Source organism: Molothrus ater, chromosome 7 (assembly GCF_012460135.2).
Source record: "Molothrus ater isolate BHLD 08-10-18 breed brown headed cowbird chromosome 7, BPBGC_Mater_1.1, whole genome shotgun sequence".
Taxonomy (NCBI): Eukaryota; Metazoa; Chordata; class Aves; order Passeriformes; family Icteridae; genus Molothrus; species Molothrus ater.
Genome location: NC_050484.2, coordinates 18,614,865 through 18,634,699, shown reverse-complemented (window position 1 = coordinate 18,634,699; position 19,835 = coordinate 18,614,865). Strand labels below are relative to the sequence as shown.

Genomic DNA, 19,835 nt, shown 5'->3' with positions numbered 1-19,835 from the left:
AAGAGAATTTCTGAAAGAAAGAACTGCTGCTGCTCTACTTAGATTTCGCTGCAATAGTGAGTGATGCTAGTAATTATTTTTCTATTTTTGAACACACAGAAGACTTAGACCACCACTGCAGTTCTTATGAAATCTGTTTCTTTCCACTTATTCGTTAGTAAATATTAGCTCATGAATGCTGATAAATATCTCTCCTTCTGAGCCATCTGATTCGCTCCTCGTGAAATGGCTGTTTACACTGTCGAGACCCAGCAATTCCAACAATGTTATCATCCGAGTGCAAGCAGCCAGTGAATTTTTAGAGGCTGCCTCAGATGGGCCTGTGTGGATGGGAGGCTGCTCTTATCCTCTGCTAATAAATGCTTCATCTTTGCTTGTAATTGTGGCAGAATGGAAATGGTGCTTAGGAGCCTGGCTGTGAGATTGCAGCAAATGGCTGCAACCTATGTTTAATGTAGTGACGCTAATGAATTCTGAGAATTAATTTTCTGCTAAGAAAGCGTGATGGAAGATACTAGAATTTCCAATTAGATAATGGATTGACTTTCATCAAGGCAAACCTACAATTTTTGTTTCTTTTTTCAATCTCTGCTTGCTTAGCCTTTCTATTATTTTAGATCAAAAAAATAGGAGACTAAATGTGATACTTTCATCATACCTTATTTGAAACAAATCTTGTAGTAGATTTTCTAGTCAATTTGCTCCATTCAAACTAATGCACCACCTTTTTTTTTTTTTTTAATTTCCACGAGCCAAACAATTTGGCTGAATTTGCAGGTGCAGCACATTTACTGGTTTTATGAATAATTGCAGTATGGTTGATGTTTGACAGTGTCTGAGCTAACTGTCCAAACTGGTTTTAAATGAATGCTCAGATGAGAAGCTGAAGATGTTTTTTTTTTCTTTTTTCCTCAGAAGCAAGTCCTTCATTAATAGGGCTTTTTATGTTGTATTTCACTTGTACAACGCATTGATTTCAGAATATTTTGTGATGAGGGAAATTGTAAAAGCTGTTTTCTTACTGTACTCTTCCAAATGTTGACATTACTGAATGTTTATTACTTTTTGATTTCTTTTTTTCTGGCATATATGTTGGATACATCTTCTTCCTGAATTTACTGTCAAGTTTGAACTCAGACACTCATATAGTTAACTTTTCCACACATTATAATTCTATGTCAGAGTGCAGGTCATTAGAAAATGTTGTGATAATTCTCACCTTTGTGCAGGCTTTAGAATTGTAAGAGCTGATACTCTATATTTGTTTTTTTCTGAAGAGCATTATAGTGTCAATACTGCTTCTAGTAGGGGATGATGACACCTTATTGAACACCTGCAGTGACACCAGCAGTCTGATGCATCATTTTTCATTAGCACTTAGGTGGTGGCCCAAGAATTTTTATTTTACAGATGATGTTTACTAAGAACAGCAGCAGCAGCAGGCATTCGTGTTGCACTAAAAGCAACACAGTTGAACTGACAGTGTGTAGAAGCAGAATATCAATAGGCCTTTCCTACACAGAGAAGAATAAGGACAAAGGAATATGCACTAAGAAACATAAGGGCTATGTTTTCAGTGTCACATGACAGCTTTCCATCCTACATTCCATCACAGCAAGCCTGGTGAGACATCAAATTGGCGCTGAATATTTGAGTACAGACTGAGCCCTCAGTACCTACAGTGACTAAGCTGCAAGCTGTTTACTGCATTTGAAACCTAGCAAGGGCTAATTTCTAGAAGTGACTGTGTCAAAACTTCTGCTGTTTAGAGGCAAAGGAGGGTGTGTGCCTCATACACTTCAATTCCCTATGGCCAACCTGCTCTTTCTGCTGCTGTGTTTTTGTGACACTGCTGCTAGGAACTTGCCATTTGACTTGATGGATTAAACCAACTCCAAATGTTCATTCTCCTGTTAGTCTCTTCCCTGAAGCTGAAGTACTCGCAGATGAAGCTACAGACATGAATTTAAGCAGCTCTCCCTCAGCCTTGCACAGCTGTTAGTTACTAGCTCTCTGCTTTGGTGTGTCATCTCGTTAACCATCTGAAAGGACTCTGTTCTTCCCATGCAGGCACAGACTTGGCACAAGAAGAGGTGTGCTCTGTCTGAGCTTGGAACAGAGAGAGTTTGATCACAGAATCATGTTGATGTGTCTTGTGTCATTAACTTAGTCATCCTGCAATTTAACAAAGTTTTGGTCGTGTTTCAAGCGAAATCCTACGTGAACACAGACTGCAGCAATATCCTACTGCCAGAGGATGAAGGCTGCATTTAGATGAAACAATAGATAAACATTGGTTGTTGCAAAGGGGAAGCATGCACACAAAGTGAATGGTCAGTGGGGGATTGGTAGGATTATGGACAGAAGCAGAGATAATCTGAAAGATCTCCAAGACCACTTCCTTCACAGAACTTACCTGTGCTCATTAAAACATCTTCCAGATCTAAAAGCTCACATTTCAGGCATGCTACAAAGAAGCTAAGAACTTTTTTCTCCAAAGTGCCTCTTCTTGTTAGGCTTCCGCAATGAGTGCAGTATCCTGGACATTTTGATGTCTCACCTAGGGGCCATCTATATAGAAAAACTCTCATGCAACTTCTGCATCCTGTCTGTAGAGTGGTTTCGTGAGTATTCAGAGCTCAGAGAATTCATATTAATAACTGCAGGCCACCAGGTCTAAGATTTGTATGTTCTTCACACTTTTGATAAACACAAGATATCCTGTCTGGAACTGTGTAATTTTTTGAAGATAATCCATTTAAACTGAAAAGTTAGTGCCTTTTGTGATAGGACAAGAGGTAATGGTTTTAAGCAAAAAGAGAGTGGATTCAGACTAGATCTCAGAAGGACGCTTTTTGGGTTGAGGTGGAATACTGACAGAGCTTGGCAGATGCCCCATCCCTGGAAAGAGTCAAGGTCAAGTTGAACAGGGTTCTGAGCAACTTGATACAGTTCATGTCCCTGTGCATTGCAGGGGGTTTGAGCTACATGACCTTGAAAGGTCCCTTCCAACACAAGCTATCCATGATCCTATGATGCAGATTCACTTGGATTCAGTTATAGTACTGAAAAACTCTAGATGAAATCAAATTTAATAAGAACATTTATTTATTAACAATAAAAGATAAATACTGTAAAATTGGAATCATTGATAGAATGGTAAAAATCATGAGTGCATGAGCTTTTTCAGACTGAAATCTCCACTTCAGGTACTTGCCATCAATCTGTGAATTTGTGTAATGCATAGCACTTATTGTTTTGTACTCTTTTCCTCTGTCTTCCTGATTAATGTTGTCTTTCTTTTCAAATGCTTTTTTCCTTTTTCTCAGGAAACATGAATTTAAACAGGATTGGCATAGATTGTATTGTCTGTGTGGGTGTATTGACTTTTAAAACTCCCAGATTACAAGAAAGAAAAGGGGTAGGGAGATTGTCAGAACCTGTTCAAGGCTAATGATGGATCTTTTCCTGGAGGGGAAGGACTGGTATTTATAGCCTTGTGCCCAGAGGGGTGGAGATAAAGCAGGTGGTGTTGCTTTAGTGTTTCTATCAGGAGGCTACAGTTCCAGCCTATAGCAAAATTCACCAAAACAGTTCCAAAACTGGTAACACATTTTACAGACTTTCTTTTCTGGAATAGATGTACAGAACAGGTTAGTAAAATGATTTTCAGGAACCTAAAGTATTAAAGTTATGTTCAAATATATTTCCAGGATCATTTTAAGACTAGACTTTAGTCTTCAGTAAAGTCTTTGAGGTGAGGCTAAACTTTAATAACTTGCTAATGTGTTTGGTAGTATTTGAAATCAATTAATGTGTATGATTTTTTGTAATATAGTTTAAATTTTGTACATTGTTACTTTTATTACTAGAATATAAATTCTAAAAGGTATTGAAGTTTCACTGAACTTTTGGCTAAAATAATAGTCTTGATTTGTGATATTTGGCCCTGCAAGGGAAGTACTTAGGTACTTATTCAGCAAATATGAAAGGAAATTGTAAAGTATGTAATATGAATGCCTCTCATCAAATAAATTCATCTTGAGCTATAATTTGCTAAAATTATAGATACCAGAAGGGAGGTATATACTGAATTGCAGCACTTCTTTTTCACATTCTCAAATAATACCAATATCATTATTATTTGAGCAAGATGAATAGAATGATTTAATATTATTAATTAGAGGATACTTGAAAGAAGTCTTATCCTGTTGGATCATTCTTGTGTTTGAATGGTATTATTTCAGCTTTATTACGCAGAAAATAATTCAGCTTGACTGATGGCTTCTCCAAACTTAAATCTCAATTATATAAATAAGTATGGTACTTTATTTCTTTACTCATTACTAGTTCACCTGTACTGCACCAGTTCACAGAAAGAACTTTGGTACCATTTAATTCTGACTGATTCCTTTCTCTTCCAGACTGAATTGTGCAGGTTTGCAGAATTTTCTGTGATTCTTATGCTAACACTCATCATTGTGATATAGAATATATACCCATTGCATTCATTTTAAAACCAAAGCTGTATGTCAAATCTTTTTGAGCAGTGTTGTACCACAGGTTTCAGTTGGGATTTTCAGTAGGCTGAAATCCTACAGTTCATGGTCAACCTCTCATCAGAGAAGAGATAGAAAATTAAAATGAAGTATTGTCTATTCCTCTTAATTTTTATGTCTATTAACTGTACAGCTCTTACAGGATACAATGTCATTTTTTTCCTTTTATCTAGTGACAGTTAAAAAGAGAGATAAAATAAGCTCAACTTTTTAGCCTTTATACTAGTATTCTTGTGGAGTGCATTCACTTAGCTAAGTATTTTATGCCGGATTTATTGCAGTATGGAAGAGTCTTGTAACATATTAAGGAACTCAAATTTGTGGAAAAAGAAAACAGAGTGACAGCCACAGAGTAAGCTGACTCAATTCATGCTGTAATGATAACATCATTGTCTGAGACCCCTACTTCTCTGTTACAGGTGTCTAATCAAAGATTTTGAGCAGCGTCCTTCAGTCACCCATCTTTTGGAACATCCGTTTATTAAGCAAGTACACGGTAAAGACATGTCTTTGCAAAAACAGCTGGCTGAGCTCATCCAAGAACAGCAGCAGCTAGGCTCCATAGCCAAAACAAGGTACTGTACAAGGTCCTGTATGTAGCAATATTTATGCTGCAGCCCTCTCCTTCCCCACAGTTTTACTGGAAGCACAAATTGAAACTTTGGATGTGACTTTTACTGTTTCAAATGATCACATTAATGTGTTGAATGCCAATATAATTAGCAACAAGTGCTGCTTGCCTTGTGAATGTAAGAGTCGTGTTGTCCCTTTGATACATTTTAAAGCTAGTTTGATCAGCCATAATGCAACTTTCTTTGCCTTTCTTTCACCCACTGAACTCTGTTCTATAGTTGTTCTCATTTGGCTCAATCAGAAGGGTGTTGTTAATTCCAGAATGTTCTGATTTGTGGAAATAAATGTTGGCACAAAACATAGAATCATACTTTGGTAACAGATCTTTAAAAATACAACTGTGAGCATTCAAGTGACTACTAGAAAAAGTTAAGAAAAGAAAATTTTAAAGTTTGCTGTTTTATTAAATCCTATTAGTAAGAAGGCTGTTCAGTACTGAAAGTAGTAGTTTTGCCTGTAGTTTAATAGTAACTTCTATTTTTCCATTCAGCCCAATAATTAATTTTAAAATGTGCTTAAAAAGCAACACATATGTATCGGCAGGAGTGGCATCTTTTGAGGCTGACTGTAAATGTGTCTTAGTTTAGTTGTTGTCCAGAGGGTGGCAGAATTTCACTGTTTCAAAAGAGAATTAATGCAAATGAACATATTGTCCCAAGCTCAGCAATCATTCTGTAATATGAAATTCTAGAGTTACATAAGCTCTGGCCCATTATTATACATAACCACCGACTAATGTTGATGAAGTAAATTAGATGTTATGATTTAGAAGTCATAAACATGTATATACTTACATTCCAGAAATCTCTGTAGCTGAAATGCTAAAGGCCCAAAAAAAAAAAGTACAAGTTAAAGTAAGGGAATGATTGTTAAGTATAGTTTCAAGGTGGAGCTGACTTGTGTGGGTCGTGAGGTTTTTTTTGTTTGGTTTCGTGGGGTGTGTGTGTTTGTTCTTGTTGGTTTCTTCATTTGTTTTCTGGGAAAACACACCTGGGAATGCTCACTGTGGGTGGGAGTTATACCAGCATTACAGTAGAAGTTACAGCTTTATCTCATTTCCTAAGATTCCTTCCCCATATAGCACCTGACAGATCACATTGCCTACAGCTATGGCATGGCTGGCCCAAGAGTATAAGAATTTTTCCAGCTGTTGACCTGATTGCACATTTAGACAGAGTGAAATGATCCTTGTGCTAAGAGAAGCTCTGAAATGGATTTGTCATGGTATTCCAATACATTCTTCTGGGATTGAGCTCCATAATGTGGAGTGACAAAGAACCAAGACCACGCCAGCATTTCTTTCCTCAAGCCTTTTCATGTATTAACTGGGTATGCTCTGACAGACAAGCTTCTGCACATTAGACATGACTGGACTGTAAGAAGGATTTTGCTTCCCAGCACCCTAGTATGAATCAGTGCTCATCTAAGAAAGTTTAGCTCCTTGTCTGTCCTGTCACCACCTAACCCAGCTTAAATACTTTATTTTCAAACAAAAATCTTTCTGATTGTTTTAGCATTATACTATGGTATCCTTACTTCTGTGAAGCACCAGCCCACTGTGATGGGGTTGAGAGCATGCTCAGTGAGGACAAAAATCTACTTATTGTTTACCTCTGAAATCTACAACATATTGTTCAGTGTGATATTCTAAAGATTTTAAGCTTGATCAAATTGGTACAAATTTAATGAGATAGCAAAAGTACATCCCTGCAAAATATTAAGTCCGTGGGCCAGACAGTTGATGCTGGACTAGAAACATGAGATTATTACAAAAGAACCAACCACTACGAGCATCTAATTAGAATTTTCCCCAGAGGGTTGGCATAGCCTCATAACAGTAAAAAACTTGGCTCTGTAATAGGGCTATTGTACCCTCTAGAAAAATTTTTACCCATTAAAGGCCTTTAAAACCTTTGCAATGCATCTACAACATAATTTTCAATACAAAATTTGACATGCAGAAGAACATATGACCAGATGGTACTGTAAAAAATTTACTGGCATTCATTTGTTATATCTGTAGAAGTCATCTGAATGTATAGTCACCACTTCAAAGTAAATAAGGCCAATTCAAATCCATGTTAGGTAAAACTTTTCTATTACAACATTGAACATAGTGCATGTTTTTTGCTAGGCTTAACTTCAGTACATTTCTTCAGACCTCTGAACTAAAGGGGCTCTTTCTTGACCTTGAGCTCAAAGAAGTCTGTTAACACACATTTGTTGCTATCATCACTTTGTTGCTGATGAACATACTGTTGTTACTTTTCCATGAAGCAACTTACTAGAAAATTTTATATTCTGATTTCCTTAGGTTAAAAATTATTAATAAAAATAAAATGCTTATGCTGGTAAAAGACCACTTTTAAAATTAAAAATAACATTAACATTAACAATTCATCCTGTCTTTTTACTGAAAAGGATACTCTTTGAAACTTTTCCACTAGTTCTGTTTTTCCCTAAATCATTTTCATTGGTGAGGTGCAGATATCTTTGATCCTTAGGCAAATAGGTGTTTTTAGAAAACCCAGCTGGAATATCCCTCTTTCCACACTTGTGAGGAGGGAGAAGATTCTTTTTTTCATCTATTGGCATCTTTTACACTGAAATTCTTGTGTTTTGGCATTTCAGCATTAGCTTTCCACTCCTGCATTGCCTGTGTCTTACACTCTCATGAGGAAATGCTTGGTGAGAAAGTCTAATGTCACAGCTGTGTAAAGATGAGCCCTGGGTCTTTTCTTTCTTATCCACATCCCTTTTATAAGCTATCAGTTAACTGTATTCGTTTTCTAACAATACCAACGCATAAATTGCTAATTAGCATCAATGCACTGTCCATTAACAGCTTTGACATAGTAACAATTATATGAAGTTTAATTCTAAGAAATGTATTCAGTGTTAAGTAGTCCACTAGTTCTATTTTTATAGAAGTTCTTCAATCCTTGAAAAATAAAGGTTAGTACATCAGAATGTTGCTTCACATGTAGTCATTCCAGCCATGCAGAATTTTTCTTCCCCATCTATTCTAAAGTCAAATACAGAATTCTTTTTTAACACATGGATACTGACTTCTAGGTCATCGTGGGAGTCAAAGCAGTCTTATTTCTATCAATATGTAGCTGCCTCTAGGCAGGAAGCATTTCTTAAAATCAGGGAGGATGCTTTCACAGGATCTCATTCAGTTTTTTCCTATTTTTCCTTCTTTTTTTTTTTTTACTTTCATGCTTCTGTATTCACACAAATACTATAAGGTGGTTGTTCACATAGTGTCCTTATGCATAGAAACATTGTGAGAACAAGAAATATCATTCATTCCTAAAGACTTGTACCTCATGTAGCATAAAATTGGAGAACGGAGGAAAAAAGAAGGAATCTAGGTACAGCAAGGTACATTGCTGAACCTCAATGTTCTGTGCCAACAGAACAAGCAAACATTGGTCAGGAATGATAAGCAGAACTATAAATATGTTTTTGTTACAAAAATAATAATGAAGTGTTGATATACTCAGTGTGTCTGAGTGTGATTAATAATGTATTCTCTAGGTAAGAAGGGTACACAAGTCAATCTTACCACAAACTTGCTGTACTTCAGGGGTAGGTTCCTCAAGAATTCATGTGATTGCTTGTCATTAAAATGCCAAGAATGTTTAGGCACCTCCTGAATTTAATACAATATCATAGTAATGGTTGTGTTCTGTTCCTGATTCTCACTCTGATTTGCTGTGTAATCTCTGTTCTATCACTTGTCCTCAATATTTCTCTGTTCCTTTCACTTATGAAATGGTTATTAATAGTTTTACTTAATATATCATACGTATGGAAAAGAGCAGTTTGCTGAGGCAAGAACTTTGTCTTGTTCTATAAAGCCATACTGTACTGTACTGTTAGGTTGCTGCAAACCTGGTAATGAGGAGAAACATGTATAATGCCTGGAGCTCTAGCCATTTTTATATTCATTCTTCCTGCCCTAGAGCCTGGGGAATGCTCTAAGCAGAGATATGTTACAAATTATGGCTATTATTCATTCTCATTTAACAGTAAACATTTTCTTTGTGGAGATTATATTGTTGTTAAATAATGTTTGAGTGGGTTTGATAATCCATTAAGGGAGGTTATGAGAGAGCTGCTCACTTTCCAAATACACCTTTTGATCTCTTGAACTTATTAGTGTGGTTGGTTGTTTTTTTGATTCATAGTACAAGGGATTCCAATATACAGCCTGCTTAAGGAGAAAGTCAGAAGAGATTTAGTGTGTTTCCTAACATTGCTAAATTTTAAATGACTCTTTGTGCTGTCTACACTGGCAAAAAGCACTGCAAAAAGTGGGTATACTCTCTGGTGTTTGCTTATAAACATCAAATATTTTCCCCATATTTTTGTCCTCGTCAGGACTTTATCTCAAGCTGGCAAAGCCAGCAGCTGCTTCAGTGTTGAAAAAGTTGAAAAACAGATGTAAAAACTTTCAAAGCCTTTTAAGCTAGGAATTACACCAAGTTCCATAAATAATGTTTAAAAATACAATGGAGCTTGTCATGGAGACATTTAAAAGGGAAGCTCACTTGGAACCCTGTATTCTGTCTGTTGTCCCAGCCCTTCCTTGCATAAATTATGATGATAAAATCTTGTGTCCTTTAGGAAAACTTTCTCCAAAAAAAGTAACCTTTCCATTTTATTCCATAAAAAACAAAAAAAACCTGTTTCGTGGCTTGTGAGTAGAACTAATGGAAAACTCTAGAATTTTAAATCTTTAACTGAAGGCCTTGAAAAGTACTGACCATCAGCAAAAGGAAATGAAATTAAAATGTTCTGATTTTTTCTTTTCCCATTTGAATGTACCACAATTAAGACATTATCTACTTGTGCTCAGTCTTAAAATAACAGATTGCTCTGTCCAGAATAGCACATAGGAGAAAATCTAAAAAAGAAATGTCATAACAGTACATGAGATGGAGAAATTCAAGTGTAGTAACAGATCTATTAGCTGCCTTTTTACTGTGGTGGGGAAGCAGAACATGAGGGAGGAAAATACCTGATTAAAAGCTTAGAACTGGAGACAGGGAAGAGTCTTCACAGAATGCACTCTAAAACTTTTACTCTTGGTAATATTCTTTGAAGCTGTCTTTCAAAATTTTAGATATTGTGGGTTTCTTTGTGGCATTTGGCTGTTCCTTCAGAGGAGGTAATGTGGAGCATCTGTATGAATTGCAGTAGATAAATCTATATTAATTTTGAAGTAATAAAATATTTAATAATCACCATTTGACATCTACATTTATTCAGTTAGCTCTGTCTATCAAATGTCGCTGGAGGTGAAGTTGAGAAAAAACAGGGTCCTCTGTATTTCCTCAATAACCTAATGTTATTAACCTAACTTTAAAAGTTATATAATGATTTGATGTTTGACAGTTAATGTTGATCAAGCATTGAATAGTTTGGGTTTTATGGTTCAAAGTGGCAGCTTCCCAGTTATCAGCAGGTTTAAAGAGGCCAGCTTCAGACATGGCTTATTCTTCTCTTGGATGTTTTCCTGCAGAATAAGTATCTTATGCTCCTGTCTGTAAATAGGTGTCTTCATAGGAATCAGAAAAGACCTACTAACCTCTGGTTTCAGTTTTTAAAAGCATGAAAAAGCTTCAACACTTGCATGAATATGGTTTTAAACAAGCTTAAGGTAGACTATTAATAAGGAGTTCAGAGATTACAGGTTTGGCTGATTCTGGGTCAGTGTGCTATTGCTGGGTCACCATTTAGAGTTTTGTTTCTGTAGTGGGGAACAGACACTTGTGAAACCTTGCATTTTGAAGGGAAAAAAGCAAATCTGTACTTCGAGAAGAATCAAACTTCAAGAAGCCTTGGGAAAAAAGTAGAAAAGGGGGAAAAAAAAAGAAAAGAGCATTTAATATTTGAGAAGGGCAGGAATATTCAGGCTACCTTGTCAGATATTAGAATGACAGTACCATGTCTTGGCAGCTTCCCCCTTCTCGTGAACCAGCTGGATTGCAGCAGCAGTCCAAGGAAGTAATTCTTACTAGCAGATATCAAGCTTCTCTGCCAGCTCACATTTCGTTTTGAAAGCAATTAACAGCAAGGAACTTGATTGCATCCAGCCAGTAATTTTCTTTGGACTCAAAGATAATAACAGAAACAGAACAAAAAACAGTTCTCTGATGCTATACACAATGTAATTTAAGGCAATTCTTCCAGCCTTCTTCTATATGAATATTAGGCAAATGACTTTAAAACTCCTTTTTCTCCCTTTTAATATATTTTTTAAAAATCTCAAAGCTCCTGTAGCCCCCCAGAAGTGATCCTGTTCTGAGTATAGTGCATGTGTTTTTTACTGGAGGTTGTAAAATATAGCTGTAGCATTTATATTGTAATTAAGGCTGTGTTGGTGTCTCTATAATGACCTTGCTTCAGCAAATTACTTCAGGCTGAAACTTGATGTAAAGGAGCAAAATTAAGTCTTTGCAATGCATGGAAAGTAGTCTGTGTATCTCTGTGTGGCAGTATCACACTGTCCCCTTTTTTGTTTTTCATTGCATTGAGTATTTTTCTTGTAAATCTCAGGAATTAATTTTAAAATTGGCAATAATCTAAAGAAGACCAAATACAGAAATTGTACCTTTGTGAATCCTAGAAACAAACAGTAAACATAAATGCTTAACTGCACCAAGAGGCCAAAGTAAAGGCCACTTGCAAGGCCCTAAAGATGTTAGGGGTGGAGGAGCGAGATTAGGGAAGAAACTTCCCAAAGAGGGCAAAAATTCTTGGTCTGTGTTGCTTTGTTGCTTAGGTTGGACCTGCCAGCAAAATGACTTTTTGATCTAGAAGTCAGTGTGATCCAGCTAGCTTTTCTTTCCCCATCCCTTGGTAGCAGGATAGAGGAGTGTACAGCTATTTACAGTGTACTTCTACTACTCTAACTGGTTACTTTCTTTCAAACTATATCTTTACCACCAGAGGAACAAATGAATGCTTCCTGCCTTTTCATGAAATGGTTCTCTCAAGGGAGAAATGCTTCTTGCCTTTTGCTCCTCCTACAAAAACTGTCCCTTCCAGCTACTCCTGCATGATAAAATGGTAACAGGAGGGTGCTTCAGAGCACAGAGCCTTTTTCAACAGACAGTGCTCAGCACTAGATTTCTGGAATCAATCTAATGCTGCTCTTCAGGTCTCTTCTGACCCAAACCATCCTGTGATGCTCTAATAAAGTTAGGTACCTTGAGTGACTGGCCCTTTGCACCCTTTATGGCAGTTGTTTTGTTTTGGGAAGAGACTGCATCTTGCAGGGATTGCTTCAGAAAATTACTGGAAGCTTAGGGAAGATAACATAACATCTTTGGTTTCCCTTTTGCTTAGAGTTTGTACTTTTTATATATTGCCAGAAAGGAAAGGTAATTGAAAAAATGGCTGATAATTCTACTTTATTGTAGAATTATCTAATATATTTATTATTAATGCAATAAATATACTGATAGTTATTTCCCCAATTAAGAGTTTTTCCTTCTGCTTTTTAAGAATTTTTAATGTATTTATTAAAAGCAGATTGTCTTTCTGGTGTAAAATTGTGGAAATAATTAAAGGTTACTGTCTGGTTTTTTCCTTCCCACTCTATCAATGCACTGGAGGACATAGGGTCAGTAGAAAACTGATGAGGCCAGCAGGAGATTGGAAGCTAATGTGATGTTATGCTCCTAATATCCTCTTCTTAATCATGTACTTAGGAAAATGAGTTCAGTGCTGGAAAATATTTACACAAAGGTACATACGTTTTACTTGTATTTAATGCAGACCGGTTTCCTTATATATTTACATAGTTTTAAAAGGAACCCTTTCCAATAAAAAAAATTGATTCGTTTATCACTTAAGGTGAACAAACAGCAGGAGTTTAATACACAATCAGATAACAGATTAGGTTACAAAGCCATTCTTCAATTAGACATGCTTAGGTTTGAATGTGCCCTCTTCCCCCTCCTCCTTGCACCTCTGGTAGATGTGTCCCTACTTGCAGTTTGTTGCAATTCAGTATTGTGGCTATGATGTTTTGCTCCAGGAAGCAAAAGCTTCACAGATGAGTTATGTTAGCTAAAATGTCTAGCCATTGCTTTGTTAGTTACATCCTCATGAAGTAAAGCAACTTTTAAAATATTTCCTTCTTTTATAGACTGAAGGGTGCTCCCATCTCTAACTGATTTACATTGCTTACAACATTATTTTTCTATGCAGTAAAATAAGAGCTTGAATTCTGGTTTGAAAGGGAAACAACACTTAAAACCCATAGTAGTACATCATGCATTCTAACTCCTTTGAGGAGTTGGCTTGTCAGCAAAGTGTAATAATTTTGCATATAGTGACTCAGAAAAAAAAAAAAAGCCAAAAAGAACCCACAACCCAATACCTAATCAAAGACCAGAAAAGGGAAGATTTAACTGAATGGAATTTTCAACAAATTCAAATGGCCTCCATACTGCCCACGGGAAATAATACCACTATAACAATTTTTCTTTCATAGCTTCTAGTCTTCTTGTGTCCTTCTTTCATTGTTTCATATGTACAACAGAAAGCAAACCACCATCTGTGGGAATGTAGTGGGACTGTCAGCAAAACCTGCTGTCTTCCCACTGTTTTATTTCCTAGCTGACAAAACAGTTTGCATGATTTTATTTAGTTTCAATTCAAATAAACCGTTATCGTTTTCTAAAACTCATTGAGTAGCCAAAAGGAAATGAGGAAAATGAATAAAAATAGACAGAAAAGTATGATCATTTGATGTGACTCACAGTTACCAGGCAAGCTGTATTCATGACTAACACTCTTCTCCTTCCTCTGTATTAGAGGCTTTCCTTACAATAATTCTTCTGATGATGTAATAGCTCTTGGATATGAAAACATTCTCTTTACTGAATGAAAGCTGATTAGCTTGAAATATAGAAGCATACATAAAGGGAGAAAATGAAAATGCCTCAATGTTTATTTTTAAAAAAGGATTCCAAGAGCATATGAAGATATGATTAAGGAAACCTGCTACATCTTCATATTAACCTTGAACATTATATAGATAAACAAGTATTTCCTGCCAAGTTACAGTGCTGTTCTGTTACTGCTTGGTATAATATTTAGCCTTGTTTTGGGATGCCTGATCATGTGGCTCTTACTTTCTACATGGCAACCACTGCAAAAACAATCTGTCAAGGACTGTCATTGAGGATCAATGCTAAATGTTACACAGCAGGATGCAGACTGTATCTCTGTGGGTGTCCTTCTACTATGCTTTGATTATGTTTGTTGTAAAGAAAAGCAGAGTTGTGCTTACAGCATTCATATTTCACACCCTCTGTGCAAGACATGTTACAGCCTTTAATTTGTTCCCTTTCCAACGTGATGTGTTGTTTAAAAACATTACACCACAGTTTCAAAGATTCCTTCAGTATAATCTGATTATAAAGGGGTTATGTGACAGTTTGTCTCTGCTGCTTGTTGTGTGGCTTAAATCTCTGGAGACAAGCTGACTGAACATCCATACAATTTAGAGTCTGATGGCAGCTGTGGTTCAAAAACGTTGTTTTGGGCCACATCTAGGGTCATCTGAGGAGGCACTTTGGCATACATCAAGGTAACAGTAGGATTTTATCCTACTTACTGCTTCTTATATCTTCTTTAGATGACAGTACTATGGCTGGGCACGTGGGGGTAGCATTTAATTAAACTGAGTGGTAGTTTATTAACTTAGAGCAGGGAGGGAAGGGAAAAGAGGAAGAATTTTTTAGTTTACTGAGTGTGAGTAAAGGAGTAGTGAGTATATAAGTAGTAAATCTTTGCTGGACATGGATAAATAGATAGGGTTATATATTGTGAAAGAGAGAACAGATAGTACACCAGACAGCAAGCTGACCTATTGCTTTTATAAAAGGATTCTGCAAGCAAAATTCCACATTTCAGAGAGCAGGTCTGTGTTTGTGCATGACAAAAACATTCACCCAGGACTTCCCTTTGCATCTTAATGTTTCCTGTCTCTAATACACTTTCATAACCCTGGTGCTCTGCTAACAACTTCCAGGCATGAAAGAATACATACTAGAAGACCCTACCATGTGGACAGAGCTGACAAGTTCTCTCTAGATGATGATCTGGTAAATCTAGAAGTCCTCAATGAGGTACTGTATTGTCTGGGTATCAGCTTCTGACAACTGCATCTCACATTCTTGCCTATTTCTGCTTTTTAGGAATCTCTTAGCAGAATGAGAATATTTCCTTCTTGCAATCTTTTGTCCCTTCAAGGCAAAAGAATTCTCACGTGACTGATCTGCTGCCCTCACTTTGTTAATTTATATAGTTGCATAAAAGTAGGAGCAGTGAATACTATAATGTGGAAAAGCTTTATTATGAATGATGCTAGTTTAAATTATTTTTGTGAGTTTCCTAAAATGCCAAGTTCAGTCATAAAGATGTAGTTTTAAGTGATTTTTTCTAAAATAATTGATTTATATAGGATATCATATTATCTACTGCTTCTGGCTAAAAAATGACAAAACTATCCATTTTATATTTCACTGTATCAGCTATTTGCAAAGTATCTGTAAATTTTTGTGTTGATAATCCTTAAATAACATGTCAGCAAGAAAAAGGCATAATACTAAATTGTGCTATTGTCCTGTTCAAACAGTTTTACCACTACTTAAAATTTAATCCTTGAAAAATTATTATCCTTGTTTCATGGCCAAATAAAAAACAAATTAAATGGACATGTACTGTGAAGTGCAGCAATAATGTCTTACCACCATTTTCTCTTCAAAAGATTTACTTCTCAGGCTAATATAAGGAAATATTCTAATTTCCATTTAGGACTTGCCATTTAAGTTAGTTTTATGACATTAGCAAGAATTTTGAAAACATTTTATTTTGTGCGCTTGGCATTTAAAATATAATTAGAAACACAATAAGTATTTCTTAAACAATGATCTCAGTATATTTATAAAAGTCTTCCTAAGTGGGAAAATACTCTATAACTATCAAACTTTCTGTAATTTTCTCAGGATACCATTATCCATCAGCTGCAAAAACGTTATGCTGACTTACAGATTTATACTTATGTTGGAGACATTTTAATAGCCTTGAACCCCTTCCAGAATCTCAGCATTTATTCTCCCCAGGTAAGAGAAATTCCAAGCTGAAGATGGAAGTTGCTTTACATTTTATATTAACACCACTAGTTAAAATACTTAAGTGATGCTGGAAGTTAGGAGCACAGACTAAACCTCAGCCTTTTCTTTTTCCAGAACAGTGTGGCTAAAAATGTGGTTTGTTTTGTTTGTTAAATTTGGTTTCATTTGATTTTATTCACTTCTTGGAGGCACAAATTCCACATGAGGGACAAAGATTACCCCAGGCACAGCTGTGCCTCTTGCCTAGCATTTAGGGCTTTCTTCTTGGAAACAGAAGATGGTTATATGAACCTCCTCATCCTGAGGTTTTTGCTTGCTGAAGAATTGCTCTGACTGAGGCTTATTATACGTTCTGTGCCATCAGTTCTGCCTTAAAATAAGCAAATGAATCAAATGTTGTAAGCATGAGTTTAATTCCGTATATGAAGAGAGGCAGAGCTAGAAAGAACTTAGTCCCCATGGATGCCAAAATCAGGGCTTCAGATAGGGGACCAGAATTCAGATTCACTGTAAGTTTCTTTTGTATGAACTGGTTATCTCCTTGATTGAAGGCTTGTGTTTGAAATTCTCTTCCTTGTGATACAGTTCTCTTCATTGTCTTGTGTGGGAAACATCAGTGTTGTAATTTGTGTTCTGGAAATTGGGTAGTGCCAAGAATTACCACTCCTGTTCCAGCTGATTCGGTGGAAATTCTGTGGTATAACAGGCAACTCCTTTCTGTTGAACAGATGATAGTCACTGTCTTCTTCTCAGTTCTTAGTTATGTAGCTGAGTTGCATGTTTTGACTATTGTGTGTATTTCTTTGAATTTAGTTCTCCAAGCTTTACCATGGTGTGAAGCGTTCATCAAATCCACCCCACATATTTGCCTCTGCAGATGCTGCCTACCAAAGCATGGTTACATTCAGCAAGGATCAGGTAAGGATCTGTTCATTGTGGTTTAGGTTTTGTATTAATCATACTGCCACTGTGCTACAGGGCTGTGAATAATGTTAAGTTGTATTTTGGGAATTTTTTTCTTTAAGCATTTTATTCCTAAATCAGCAAAACCAGAGTAGAAATCTGGTCAGATTTGGGAGTTCTGAAGAGGACACAGTGATATGAAAGGGACTGAAAGGTCAAATTAGATGATGGAGGTACCTGACCAATATAGTTTCCTGGACACCCATGAAATTCTGGCTGTTGACTCCAGCAGCAAAGTATTGCTGCACATTCTGATTCTAGGTCTGTCTTGACTTAGGTATTTCAGTAATTTATACTTGTGCTAAATAGAGGGTTCTCAATGCCATAACAGATTAACAGAGTGTTAACCACTTTTCTGCTGCAAAAAGACACTAAATCACAGAAAATAGGAACCAGTAGCAAAATTTTTTTGTAAAATAAAGTATGGTTCTATTATAAATGTAATAAAGACAAAAATCCAATTATATAGCAATGATTTTAATGCGAATAAAATACCACGTGGTAGAAGATTTTACTACATTCTTAAGATTATAACTTCATACTCTTTCTAATTTGATGTGCTGTGTGTACAAGAATATTGAAGGCTGATAATTATTTTTGTTTATAAAATTCTCCTTATTTTACCCTGGACATCACACAATAATTAATAGAAAATGTTCTCTTAAAGTCACAAAACCAGAATAAAGTAATAAAAAGCCTGAAATCAGAAAATGCCAAGAAAGTAAGACAAATAAAAGAGGAATTGAAGAGGAATTGAAAATTGAAGAAGAATAAAAAGGGAGTTTTACTGTTATATGAAAGTACACTGGCCTGGGAGATGGGTAATACTTCTTTAATGACTTACGTGTTCTTTGATGGAGGTATTAAAGAAAACAAATACTCATGTTAGAGTAACTTACGTGAGAATTTGTTATCTGAGGAAAAATATTGGTCACCCTAGGACAGTTAGGTAGTGTAATCAATGTGGTACCAATTTCCTAGAGCAAAAATAACTGACAGGAAGCAAATAAATGAGCTGCAAATGTCATATCGCATACATTACGTAGAGTTGGTTCTTCTATCTGCTGTCAGACACCACAGGGTACCACCAAGTGACTGCTGCAGCTTTCAAACCTTTTCACAAAATTCAGTTCTATATGAAGGGGCATTGCAACAAGTATTTTAGGACCTTGTATCTTTTCCTAGCAAAGAATCTTGTGTATACACAGTATCATGCAAATAGTTTTTGGATGTTTGCAGAAAAACCTGTGAATCTATGCAACTGCTCAGTGTTAACGTTTTAATTATATGTCAGTTGATAATGTGCCTTAAGTAGAATAATATTTGTACTAGTGGTCTGTAGAATATATGGGGGGAAAAGGGTAAATAATAAATGCTGTTAGAATTCAAACTTTCCATGATCTGCATTCTTCAGTGTTCAGGTGGGAACTGGTTTTCAACTTCCATTTTGCCCATGAAGCATAACAGCAGAGAGAAGGAAACTGATTTAGACCATTCTAGGTAGCCTCTTAAGTCTGGAAGCCTTTTGAAGAGCCTATAAAATACCATGTGTTAGGGACTGCTGGCACAGGAAAAAGGTGGATATGTCCTCCCAGAATCACCCAGTGAACAATTGCACATTTTTTCTGAAATGTTTAGGTGTGCTAGTTTGCTGTTCTGGCTTGAATATCAGCATCACCTACAGAATAGCCTCTCTACACAAGACCTATTATTTAAGATTATTTTTCAGAACAAGCATTTGGACAGTGTGTCAAAACCAGCTGTACCCTGTGACTCATGTTAATTCACATGAAGTCAATGTAGTGAGCTCAGACATGGTCACTTGTTTCTGTGCTCTAGCCCTTCAAAATTCAGTCACTGCTTCTCACGTGGACCTTGGGATCGGGCATTGCAAGATGCATTTTAGTAATCCAGGGAATAAATTACTACACTGAGCCTTTGCTGATGTCTCCTTTCAGAAGGGAGTTGACCCTTCAAGTATTCTGTAGTTTTGGTACTAAACATGAAATAACAGGTAGGAATAGTAATAGAAGAAAAAAACAACCATATGGTGAACTATGCACTTAAATATTTTGGTTTTTGTGTTCAGTGCATTATCATCAGTGGAGAAAGTGGTGCTGGAAAGACAGAAAGTGCCCATCTGATCGTCCAACATTTGACCTTCTTGGGAAAGGTATTTCCTAGCCAATTATGTAAAATTATGAAGAAATCCTCCCAACTCTATTCCAATGTTCACTTTATTTAATCTTTAATACTTAAAGCTGTTCATGTGAATTGTCACCCTTGATTTAGGGACATAGTAATCATGCATGTGAGAGTATTGAATTAAGATCTGAGAGTGTGACTCACACCAAGCCAGTCAATAGTTTTTTAAAGAGAAGGTTCCAGATTCTGAGTGTTCAGTACCTGTAGGTATGTACAGTGTTTATCACATATAACATTATTTATACAATAAAGAATGAAAAATATTATTTTGGCTCTAATCTTAAATGATCTTACACATTTAAATGTTATG

General features: G+C 36.2%; 1 protein-coding gene across 1 annotated transcript in view; it reads left to right on the top strand.

The window, feature by feature from the left end:
- MYO3B (myosin IIIB) overlaps nucleotides 1-19,835 on the top strand; it is a 168,510-nt gene that overhangs the window by 49,664 nt on the left and 99,011 nt on the right. The window contains exons 9-13 of the mRNA XM_036386692.2: nucleotides 4,979-5,134; nucleotides 15,253-15,349; nucleotides 16,229-16,345; nucleotides 17,171-17,275; nucleotides 19,410-19,493. Coding sequence (XP_036242585.1) covers nucleotides 4,979-5,134; nucleotides 15,253-15,349; nucleotides 16,229-16,345; nucleotides 17,171-17,275; nucleotides 19,410-19,493 — 559 coding nt within the window. The remainder of the gene's footprint in view (nucleotides 1-4,978; nucleotides 5,135-15,252; nucleotides 15,350-16,228; nucleotides 16,346-17,170; nucleotides 17,276-19,409; nucleotides 19,494-19,835) is intronic.